Source organism: Microcaecilia unicolor, chromosome 1 (assembly GCF_901765095.1).
Source record: "Microcaecilia unicolor chromosome 1, aMicUni1.1, whole genome shotgun sequence".
Lineage (NCBI taxonomy): Eukaryota > Metazoa > Chordata > Amphibia > Gymnophiona > Siphonopidae > Microcaecilia > Microcaecilia unicolor.
The window spans coordinates 118,262,958-118,275,117 of record NC_044031.1 but is presented as its reverse complement, the minus strand read 5'-3'; the positions used below and the strand labels follow the sequence as shown (position 1 = coordinate 118,275,117).

General features: G+C 45.0%; 1 protein-coding gene across 1 annotated transcript in view; it reads right to left on the bottom strand.

The window, feature by feature from the left end:
• Positions 1-12,160, bottom strand: part of ST8SIA6 (ST8 alpha-N-acetyl-neuraminide alpha-2,8-sialyltransferase 6) — a 158,355-nt gene that overhangs the window by 49,311 nt on the left and 96,884 nt on the right. Inside the window, exon 4 of the mRNA XM_030189932.1 lies at positions 5,576-5,662. Within this exon, the coding sequence (XP_030045792.1) occupies positions 5,576-5,662 (87 nt within the window). The remainder of the gene's footprint in view (positions 1-5,575; positions 5,663-12,160) is intronic.

The following is a 12,160-nucleotide window of genomic DNA, read 5'->3' as shown; positions in this document are numbered from 1 at the left end:
TCTTTGTCAGTGGGCAAACTTACAAAATCAGCAAGGGATCAAATACTTATTTCCCCCACTGTATATGAAACATAGCATCTCAAAATTTAGATGGTCCTCCAATGCAAGCCAGTACATTCAGTGGAGAAGAGGTGTCACAAGATCCCACTGTTTACACCCTTGTAATCAACTTAACCACTACATTCTAAAATGGATAATGAATATCTGTCTATATGTTCCACCTCAGTTTACACATTATAGAGGAAATTCTATAAATGGCACCTAAAGTTAGGCACTGGGAAGACCTACGCTAAGCGCAAATTCTATAAAGGTCACTTAGCACCATGCAACCTTTACAGAATAGCGCTTAGTGTAGATTCCCACATCCAACTTTGGGCATAAGGACTTAGGGCCAGATTCTATATATGGTGCCTGAAAAATCCACGTGAAATAAATTTCCGCCTAAGCGTACTCCATAAGCAGCGCCTAGATTTAGGCATGGTATATAGAATACACTTAGTTAATATCCCAGCACCTAGAACTATGCACATTCAAATACACCAAGGAAAATGTGGCGTAAATGCCAGCACGTAGATTTAGGTGCAAAGGGGCATATTCTATAACAGTGCATGCAAATTTTGGAACACCCACAAAATGCCCATTTCCCCACCAATAATCACGACCCTTTTTATTCTGCGCATTAGAATTTAGGCACTGTGTGTTACAGAATATACTTAGGGGTATGTGTACTAAGGTGCGTTAGCGTTTTTAACATGCCTGTAGATTTAAGGCACATTACTACTACTACTACTACTACTACTATTTAGCATTTCTATAGCGCTACAAGGCATACGCAGCGCTGTACAAACATAGAAGAAAGAAAGTCCCTGCTCAAAGAGCTTACAATCTAATAGACAAAAAATAAAGTAAGCAAATCAAATCAATTAATGTGAACGGGAAGGAAGAGAGGAGGGTAGGTGGAGGCGAGTGGTTACAAGTGGTTACGAGTCAAAAGCAATGTTAAAGAGGTGGGTTTTCAGTCTAGATTTAAAGGTGGCCAAGGATGGGGCAAGACGTAGGGGCTCAGGAAGTTTATTCCAGGCGTAGGGTGCAGCGAGACAGAGGCGCGAAGTCTGGAGTTGGCAGTAGTGGAGAAGGGAACAGATAAGTAGGATTTATCCATGGAGCGGAGTGCACGGGAAGGGGTGTAGGGAAGGACGAGTGTGGAGAGATACTGGGGAGCAGCAGAGTGAATACATTTATAGGTTAGTAGAAGAAGTTTGAACAGGATGCGAAAACGGATAGGGAGCCAGTGAAGGGTCTTGAGGAGAGGGGTAGTATGAGTAAAGCGACCCTGGCGGAAGATGAGACGGGCAGCAGAGTTTTGAACCGACTGGAGAGGGGAGAGGTGACTAAGTGGGAGGCCAGCAAGAAGCAGATTGCAGTAGTCTAAACGAGAGGTGACAAGGGTGTGGATGAGGGTTTTGGTAGAGTGCTCGGAAAGAAAGGGGCGGATTTTACGGATGTTGTAAAGAAAGAAACGACAGGTCTTGGCGGTCTGCTGGATATGAGCAGAGAAGGAGAGAGAAGAGTCAAAGATGACCCCAAGGTTTCGAGCTGAGGAGACAGGGAGAATGAGAGAGCCATCAACAGAAATAGAGAACGGGGGGAGCGGGGAGGTGGGTTTGGGGGGGAAAATGAGAAGCTCGGTTTTGGTCATATTTAATTTCAGGTGGCGTTGAGACACATTAAACGCTAACATGCCTATACATTTCTATGTGAACATTAGCACTTAATGCGCATACACCATTTACGTGTGTTAAAAATGCTAACGCGCCCAAAGCACCACTTAGTAAACAATTATTGCCAATTAGTGCTCATTATTGCTTGGTAAGTGCTGTTAAAAATGCTAATTGGCTTATTAAGCCAAGTAAGTTACGTGCCTTGCTATAGAATATGCTTGGATTTTGGCATGGAATGCTAGGCGCAATATATAGAATCTGGCGATTAATGCTTACTGAAACCTGGTGTAAATGCTGTTACACAACCAATAGCAGTTGGGCGTGTAAATGACCTAATTCTATAACCACTGCACCTAAATTTTGGGAACACCCCCATAACCTGCCCATGGCCATGCCCCCTTTTGAGTTGTACAATAGACAATTTAGGTACACAGTGTTATAGAATAGCACATAGACAGATCTGCATGTAAATACCATAGGCCATGTGTGTTTACTGGATGTAATTTCAAATGTTCATTCTGAAGCCAATCTGCTATCATGTCCAAACAACAATTCACTTGTTTTATCACTAAACTTTGAGCAAGACATATATGCAATCAGATGTTTATCATTTGCATACAAATGTACTTCCAGCCCAATTTTGTTTTTAAATCTCTGCAGCTAGGGGTGATAAATCACACAATCCCTCACCTTTGTGTAATTAACCCAAGAAATCACATACCCCACTTTAGGTACCCTTTAGGCCCTTGCAGTTTTTAGGCTTTAGAATATGAAAAACATCAAAGTTGTGAAAAAAAATTGCATAGTCCCAATCTACTGACCCTATCTAATATAATAAAACTCACCCTCAACGTTCTGAAGACAACATTCTGAAGTCACTCAATCACTCCCTGAAGGGTTCGTGGATTCATGGTGGTGAAGCCACTCCACTGACCCGTGCCCCGCCCACACGTCAAACGTCAGAACGTTGTCTTCAGAACAGTAAACAAAAGGAAGGGACTGGGGATCGCAACCAAGCAGGTGGAGGAGTAGGGAAACACGCGGAGCGTGTTTCCCTACTCCTCCCCCTGCCTAGGAAACGCAGCCTACCAACCTCCCAACCCACCCGCAGACAAAATCTGGAGGGAAACCACCTCCAAACCCCCCCCCAAGCCACCCACCAAAGCAGCAGTTGAAAAGAAGCCCCGCCCACAGAATGCAGGAGGTGCAACAACCCCCCCCCCCAACACCTCCCCCACCAAAACACCCCCCCCCCAAGCGACCCACCGTCGCATTGCTTTGCCGTTGGGGGACCCGAAACCCAGCCAGCAGAAGTCCTGTGTTGTCTGCTGAGTCTCACTCCAGCGAACTTCGGCGTTGCTAGCCTGTGCAGGCAGGGCTTCTGTGCGTCTGACTTCCTGCACGTCCAGGACGTCAGACGCACAGAACCCCGCCCTGCACAGGCTAGCAAGCAACGCCGAAGATCGCTGGAGTCAGCCGAACTGCAAATGCTGCTAGAGGAGAAAATCCCCGCCGGCAAGGGGGCGCTCATAGAAAGCCACAAAACTTGAGCCGTGTCGCTGACTATTGTGAGAACAACTATGTGCAGGTAGGGAGGAAATGAGGGGTGGTAGGGAGTGCTGGTGGTTTAGAGAAGGCAGAGGTGCTGGGCCCGGTACAGCATGGGGTGGTGGTTGTGTAGGCAATCCTGCCTAGCCCCGTTGGCGTGGGCTGTAAGCCGGGGGCTGCTCGGAGAGGGTGTGTCTCTTATATCCTGACTCAGAGCGCCTATAGAGCTCCCTAAGGTCAGCTGAGTGCTATGTTTTTAATTAAGGGTTGGGGAACGTGCAGTGATCTGTCTGCAGCTATCATTTTTCTTCATTTTGTCTTTAATAGTTTTTGATTTCCGGATTGTTCCTCTTTTTTTGTGTGTGTGTCAAGGAGGAAGCTCTTGACATGAGTCCTTGGCAGCCCTGAAGGATGTGATGTAATCCTTTTTCTTCCTGATCTTGGGTGCATTACAATTTTTTTGGGTAGATATTCTTTAATTATATATCTACTATAATAAAACTCACACTCTCTCGCACACACACACACTCTCTCTCACACTGTGTCTCACATACGCACTTGCACACACTCTCATTCTCACACACTCACTCTGAAAGACACACTCACACCCAGACTCACTCTCTCTCTCTCTCACACACACACACACTCTTTCACTCTCTCTCTCACACACACTCTCCCAAACATACACACCCCGAGGAAAACCTTGCTAGCGCCAGTTTCATTTGTGTCAGAAACGGGCCTTTTTTACTAGCAGTACATAAAACTTCCACACATGAAAGTTGCCCCTCCAAACTTTTATTGCCCCACTTTTGGTATCTTTTTGCTCAGCGGGCCAGATATAGAACCCAAGGAAGGCAAACGCAGAAAAGCATCAGAAAATACTTATTCACAGAACCCCAATGAAAGTGGTAGAAACAAACACAGATTTCAAAAAAAACATTGGAAAGCACAGATCTTTAGTTGTGAAAAGTTGATAAAAATTCCAAAGATCAACTAGGAAATATGGTCTTATTGTAACCAGTATGAATATATATATATATATTAAAAAAAAAATATATATATATATATACATATATAAAGTTTACCTGTCCTCTGGGAGCTGTAGGGAGGCTCTGGGGTGCATTATAGTGGGAATTGAACCTTGGTCCTGTTGTTCATTGTCCACTACACTGACCACTAGGCTACTCCACCCACTTGCTTGCTGCTTTCTTAGGAATGGCCAAAATATCCGGCGCTGTCATGCAGCCTTGTATCTATTGTCACTGTCACATCTTTTGGGGATGGGAAGGGGTCAGTGACCACTGGGGGATTAAGGAGGAGTCATGCCATCATCCCTCCAGTGGTCACCTGGTGAGTTAGGGCACCTTTTTCTGACTTAGTTGTGACTGAAACACGTCTAGATAAAGATGTACTTGTCTTCTGCTCTGGACATTTTTCTGTTCCATTATCGCAGAAAAACGTCCAGATTGTAAGCCCACTCAAGTATTGCCCAAATCCTGCCACACACACCTCAAACACGTCCCGTTGTATTTGAATGAACTCAGCGAAAAAAAGTCCCAATTCTGCCTTTTTGAAAATTGCAATTTAGACATTTTGGTGAGAGAAATGTCCATCTGGCACTTTGTACCACTTTTGAGACATTTTTCTTTTTTGAAAATGAGAGCCAGTGGGTACAAAAATTTAGAGGTCCTTTTAATAAACTTTATTCGTTGCTAAGAAGTGCCTAACACAGCTTAAACTGGCATATTCCAGGACACACTCTGCTGAATTAGAGCACGTTAATCCGGGTGATAAACATTTTCTGTCATTTTTTGTGGCACAGGCATGTCAGGGGGGGTCAGGGGGGGCACTAATCAGTTAGCGTGCCCACATTACTGCAGGATTACCCCTTACCAGTCAGGTATGGTTAATGCAAAGAACCTTAACCATGGAATGAACAGTGTGAGCGTGGTAATTATTTTAAATGACTGCATTCTAATGGCAGCATTAGCACATGGCCATTAATACAAAAAAGGTAAAATCAGCCATTTTACTGCTGTGATAAAAATGGCCTTAGTGTATGGGAAAAACCCGTGCAAGGGTGCGCTATGCACAGTTTTTGCCGCAGCTTAGTAAAAGGACCTCCTAGATTGTGAGCTCACTAAGGACAGAGTACCTGCATAATAAGAAAATGTAAACTGCTTTGGTTGTACCGTAGATAGTTGGTATATCAAATCCAAGATCCTTTATTCTTTACCTTCTTGCAATCTTTATACATCATCATAGTCCATGTCATTGTACATTCTTGATTAGCACAGGGACATTACCTGAACTTCCGGCATTCCTCTGGTTGTCTTTTCCATGTGCAGTTCTGTACTTTCATCACAGTCTGAATGTAATAGTCCTCTGAGTACCTAAAATGAGGAATAAATTATGAAATCAAAGTTCTGAATTAGATAGCTTTTACATAAAATTATATAATGACGTTATTACCGAGTAGCTGATGTTACAAAGAGAATGGAACTCAAAGGTCACCAACCAAGTCACCAAGTGACTTGAGAAAACCAACAGGGAAGAAAACAGAATAATGACCAATTAAGAGTGGGCAACATACTTCTGTGTTTAAAGCGTATACTTTTGTTTAATAAAACATATAAAATTTACTACAAAGAACCTTAACCATGACAGTTATGAAACCTAAGGTACCTGTTGCATTATAAAAGTATTAAACTAGAGTGAAAATGATTAATAAGCTTTTAATTATAGAACAGAGGTGACAAACATATTTCAGTGAAGGTTGGGATTTTATGGAAATCTAATTAAAGCAGGCTTATTGGGGGGTGGGGGAGGGAACCTTGAGTGTCACCCAAAATATTTTAGGTGCCAGAGAAACCTTCACACCCTAGCCCCGATGTACCTTGCTTGATTGATTGCGTGTGTGTGCGTGTTTAATTTCTTTAGCTTTCATGCTCTTCCTTTTATTTTTATATTTATTTTTCTCATCTTCCCTCCACCACTTTCTCCTACCATTTCTTTTCCTCTAGGATGGCGGTGACAAGCACAGCAGCAGCAGCAGCTCTCCTCCCTTGGGCCTCGACTATCAATTGCTTTTTCCAGCCCAGAGCCTACCTCAATGTTTGTGGCTTTCTGCCTGGGCCAGTCACAGAGGAGGCAGCTATTCCTGGTCTGGGCCTGTCAGAAGCCACTTGACTACCATGTGGAAATCTGACATCAGGGAGCATGATAAGAGTGGCAGTGCCCATCTTCAAGATTTTAGAGGACATAGCAGTTAGAGAGGATGGAGAGTCTGGACTGTGCAGTTTACCCAGTCCTATGGACAACACGTCCCAGGCTCCATTGTAAGATGAACAAAGACAAAGATGCCGTTTGCCTGTCTTTCTTCAAACACTTAGCTCAGAAGGGAAATAAGTTTTAACCACTATGTATACAAGAATAGAACAAAGTAGGATGAAAAAACAGAAGTTTTAAGCACTATGTATACAAGAATAGAATAAAGTAGGATGAAAAATACAGAAGTTACCCAGTGACTCTGAATTTTGCCTATGCTGGGTTTTTTTTTAAAGCAAGGGGGATGAGGACAAAGCTTCAGCAACAGTTATGTCATTGATGACTATGATAAACAAACAAAATAATGAAGAGTCCAGTAAATGATACAAAACCATACAGTACAAAAGTACTTATTTTTCAAAAAAACGAGGAAAAGACCTCAAAACACTCAAACATTTACTGTAATTTTGGTGTCTTTTTGAAAAACCATACTTCCTTCTCTTACATCTAAAAACAAAGATCTAACACTAACCCACTGATTCTATAAAGCTCGCCAAAAATTGCATGTGCAAATTTAGAAACGTTCCCAATCTGTGTGCACAATTTAATAGAATAATGAGCCAATTAGTGCCAATAATTAGCTTTTTAACAAGCAATTATTGACACTAATTAGATTTAATTGGGACTTACCCACGTAAAGTTAGGCGCCAGATCCATGTTTTAGAGTACGCAGAATGTTCAGAGAGCATTAATGGTGGGGACAATACGTATGCCAATGATGGCTGCAAGTAGCATTAAAATGTAGTCACTCCTATGTAAATGAGGCCGTAAGGATCGAGCGGAAATTTGTCCGGTGATCCTGAAGAAGAAACTGTGAATTCAAAATGCTGGCCGCCGTTGATCACTGTCTTAACCAACAAGGGAGCACGGAGACTGACTCGTCCTTGAGCTAAGTTTTGGTTTAATATTCTTTAGCCAATAAAGTCTGCACTTAGAGTTTTTTTTGGGCCGATGATGAGGAAGTCCAACCCCAGTTTGACTTTATGAGTTGTCACGGGGTTTCTCAAGGCCTTTTTTCCTCTTTAAGATAAAAAATCAATTACTTCAAGCAAGTATTCTTGAGTACCTAATTAATTTTTGACTCTCAACCGATCAACCAAGGTAACTCACCCCATTACATAGACTAAATTACCACCTGGCCATTTCCTTCTTTAAAAGAAAAAAGCCTTTTACCAGCAGTGGCAAAGGGAGGCCTCAACACCTACGTGTCAACACCACAGCAGAGCCCCTTTTACAGCCATTTGGTAAAAAGACCCCTTAGAGGCCCTTTTACTAACCTGCGTAGGCGCCTACATGCGTCCTATGCATGTCGATTTTGAACTACCGCCCGGCTACTGCATGGTCTTGGCGGTAATTTCATTTTTTATGCGCACTCACTAAGTGCGCCGGAAAGTTTCCGCATGCGCCGTTAACCGGGCGGTAATCAGCACTGTACTCGCATAGACCATTACCGCCCAGTTAATGTGTGAGACCTTACTGCTAGGTCAATGGTAATGGTAAGGTTTCAGGCTCAAAATGGACATGCACCAATTTTTATTTTGCCGCACATCCATTTTCAGACAAAAAAAAAAGAGGCCTTTTTTGAGCTGACAAATGGACCTGCGCGAGTCCAATACATGCGTCTACACCAGCACACGCCATTTTTCGGTACAACTTAGTAAAAGGATCTTTTAGTGAGGATCCAAAACTATTTCCTTGCCTGGGGCACTCTGCACGTACGATAGCATGAAGTTGGAATCCAAGCTCTCTTTCCCCCACAATTGGGTGTAAAACTGAATGACCCTGGCCTCGATTGAACATTGGTCCGTCAATCGCTGGCCTGCTTCATTTCTCATAGCATAGATGACCTTGTGTCCTACTGCTACCTTGCAATTCTGGAAAGGGTCTGGTGAATACCGATGCCCATATTCCCTTTCCAGAAGCAAAGAAGCGTATCGATATTGCAACATCCTCACCTGTGCCTGCAAAGCTTCTATTTCTCCAGTTGGTTGGAGACCACGTGGTCCAACTGCTTGCGAAGCCAACAGCACCGTGCCTGTAATCCTTGACTCTGGTTCCTGGCTAGGGACCGGAAAAGGGCCTTGACGCGCCCCTTTACTATGTCCCACCAGGCTCCCTTGTCATCCATCAACTCCCATAGTATTTCTTGGTCTGCTAAAAAGCCCTCAAAGACTTACCTGTTCTGCTCTACTTCTAATAACTTTGCACTCAGTTTCCAAAATCCTGGGCCTTTCTGCACCCCTTTGCATATTGTTAAGACTGTGGAAACTAAGACGTGATCTGAATATTCTATTCATCTATTGGGCTGCCTCTGAACCCTAGCCAACCCACCTACAAAGAGCCAGTCAATACTGCTCTCCATGTCTCCCCTTCTAAAAGTAACCCCTTCCCTCCTGCCACCTCCAGCCTTGCCTGTTTTACGACTGCTGCCAGCAGGAGGCTGTCATAACCCACCATATGCTTGGACCCCTTTCTATCCGCTTGCTGTAAGACCATATTAAAATCTCCTCCGAATACCACCAATTTGCTTGTATATAAATACAGTTTCACCTGGAGCAGCAGCTACTTGCGTTCCCATCTAATCTGGGCCCATAAAAGTTCATGATTCGCACTGTTACCCCTCTGATTAAAACATCTAATATGACATACCTCCCCATCTCCACCTCTATTTCCGTCGTAACCTCCACCTCTTGGGTGGCAAAAAGAATTGCCACCCCTGCACATCTCTCTTTAGCCAGAGACCAGAACGAGGGCCCCCTTTCCAATCTCTCTTGGCCCAGTGCAGGAGCTGCAAAAAATCCACATGAGTCTCCTGCAACAGGATGCAGTCTGCTTTGTGCTGGGTCAAATTGCTAAAGGCGACAAATCTAGTTCTCTCTGCCTTTATGCTGGCTACATTCAGAGTAGCAAAGATTAAGGACAAGGCAGCCATGGTTTATTTCTTAAATTTCTTACCACTCCTTATCTCTTCACCACAATTCCTCTTCACAGATATTCCTGCTCCCATCATTTCTTCAGGATCCTCTATAATTTCTTCCAATTCCAAATCCTCTCACTCCGAGTCATCTTCCCAGGCTTTCTTTCTACCCTTCTTTTTCTTGGTTTCCTCTGAACCAGCACTTTCCCCGTTCACCCCTTCCTTACCCTCCTCTATTTCCTGCATGAGGCCCTTCATTAAACTAGCAGGGTGTGATGCTAGACTTGGGGGTGACAATGCTAGCTCCTCCCTGTTAAGTCTTCTAGATGATTCATTCCTCTCACCCCTTCTCTCCCTCCTCTTCTCCTCCAAAACCTCCCTTTAGGGTGGATTCACCTCGAGATCACCCTCTCCTTCCCCTGACACCTGCAACAGTGCATATCGATTACTCCGGCTCTCCAGAATCTCTGTTCTCCCTGCTCGAGCTATACCCCTCCCCTCCTTTCTCCGACCCCCCTTCCCTCCATGTTTCCCTACCAGGGTCCATGTTTCCCCTTCTTCTACCCCCTCCTCCCACTTCCCTCTTCCATCCTTTCACTCAGGCCCCTTCTTTGAATTTGATCCAGTCTTGATGCCCTCTTCTCCCCCTTTCCCTTTCCCTTAGTACCTGCCTCTGTATGGATAGCAGTATTTGATTTCTACACTAGTCCCTTTAGCAAGTCCTGCTTCTGTCCTTGTCTCCCTGTAGCTTCTGCTTGTGCCCATTCCTCCCCCCTCCTCTCTCCCTCTACCTGATTGTAGAGGGAGAGAGGAGGGGGGGGGGAGGAATGGGCACAAGCAGGCATTCTGCTTGCAGGCATTTGCTAAAAGGGTGCCCCAAACCCCCACACAGATTACAGCGTATGGTAGTGCAGTCGCTAGCGTCATGATCTGTACTGCCACATCGAGAGCACTTTAAAACTGTGCAAGACATGCTTAAGTGATGGAAAGATCTGCACCTGTAGCACTGTCTGGGCTGTCCTACATAAAATCACTTAATTTGATCCCTTCCAATGTATGTGGCTGAAGGTATGTGTTGAGTGACATACCTGCTTATAATCGAATGAGAAAAACGCCCAGGTTCTGACCTAAATCGGGAGATGGACGTTTATCTCACAAAAACGAATAAAGCGGTATAATTGAAAGCCGAACTTGGATGTTTTCAACTGCACTCCATCACGGAAGCGTACAAAGTTGACGGGGGTGTGCCGGAGGCGTGGTGAAGGCGGGACTGGGGCATGGTTATCACCCGAACAGAGATGGGCGCCTTTCGCCGATAATGGAAAAAAAGTATGCGTTTGTAGCTAGAATTTAGGGCACTTTTCCTGGACCCTGTTTTTTCACGAATAAGACCCCAAAAAGTGCCCTAAATGACCAGATTACCCCCAAAGGGAATCGGGGATGACCTCCCCTGACTCCCCCAGTGGTCACTAACCCCCTCCCACCACAAAAAAATGGCGTTTCACAACTTTTTATTTTCACCCTCAAATGTCATACCCACCTCCCTGGCAGCAGTATGCAGGTCCCTGGTGCTGTTGTTAGGGGGTGCAGTGGACTTCAGGCAGGTGGACCCAGGCCCATCCCCCCCTACCTGTTACAATTGTGCTGCTTAATGCTTAGTTGTCCAACCCCCCCAAACCCACTGTACCCACATGTAGGTGCCCCCCTTCACCCCTTAGGGCTATAGTAATGGTGTAGACTTGTGGGCAGTGGGCTTTGAGGGGGATTTGGGGGGCTCAACACACAAGGGAAGGGTGCTATGCACCTGGGAGCTCTTTTACCTTTTTTTTTGTTTTTGTAAAAGTGCCCCCTAGGGTGCCCGGTTGGTGTCCTGGCATGTGAGGGGGACCAGTGCACTACGAATCCTGGCCCCTCCCACGAACAAATGCCTTGGATTTATTCGTTTTTGAGCTGGGCGCTTTCATTTTCCATTATCACTGAAAAACAAAAACACCCAGCTCACAAATTGTCGAATAAAACATGGACGTCTATTTTTTGCGAAAATACGGTTCGGTCCGCCCCTTCACGGACCCGTTCTCGGAGATAAACGCCCATGGAGATAGACGTTTTCGTTCGATTATGCCCATCATAGCCTGTCTGTTTTCATTTTGCAAGGGCACTCCACCCCCCCACCCCCGCCCCCGTGGCTTGGGTCTGGTATTTTGCTTAACGGAGTCCTAATTTCAGCATACTGTCCCAACCAGTAGGACAGGTCTGCAGCCGTGAGAGACTCATTACGTACCAATATGGTAATCTGGACTGTGTCCTATCTACTGATGGGGATCACCTTAAAATCCACCCATCTACCCTGATGCTGCACCTCTGTGTACTTTTCCCAAAACAGGTCCAATCCTCGACCTGTTAAGAAACTAATATCATATTCAGGGATTCCCACAGGGTAGATGACTACAGATCTTCAGGGATAAAGCCCAGGGAGAATACCATTCTTAATACAACCTCCCTAGGTGGAGCTACCCCTGTGCCCACCCAACACAGCTGGACAACGTTTCGACGTTTTGGGGTAACATCGCTCCTGGGACCCCGTAATGGGCCAGAAAATGGATTTCCCCTTGTCCGACACCTGCCTCCCCTGTCTCCACACCTTCTC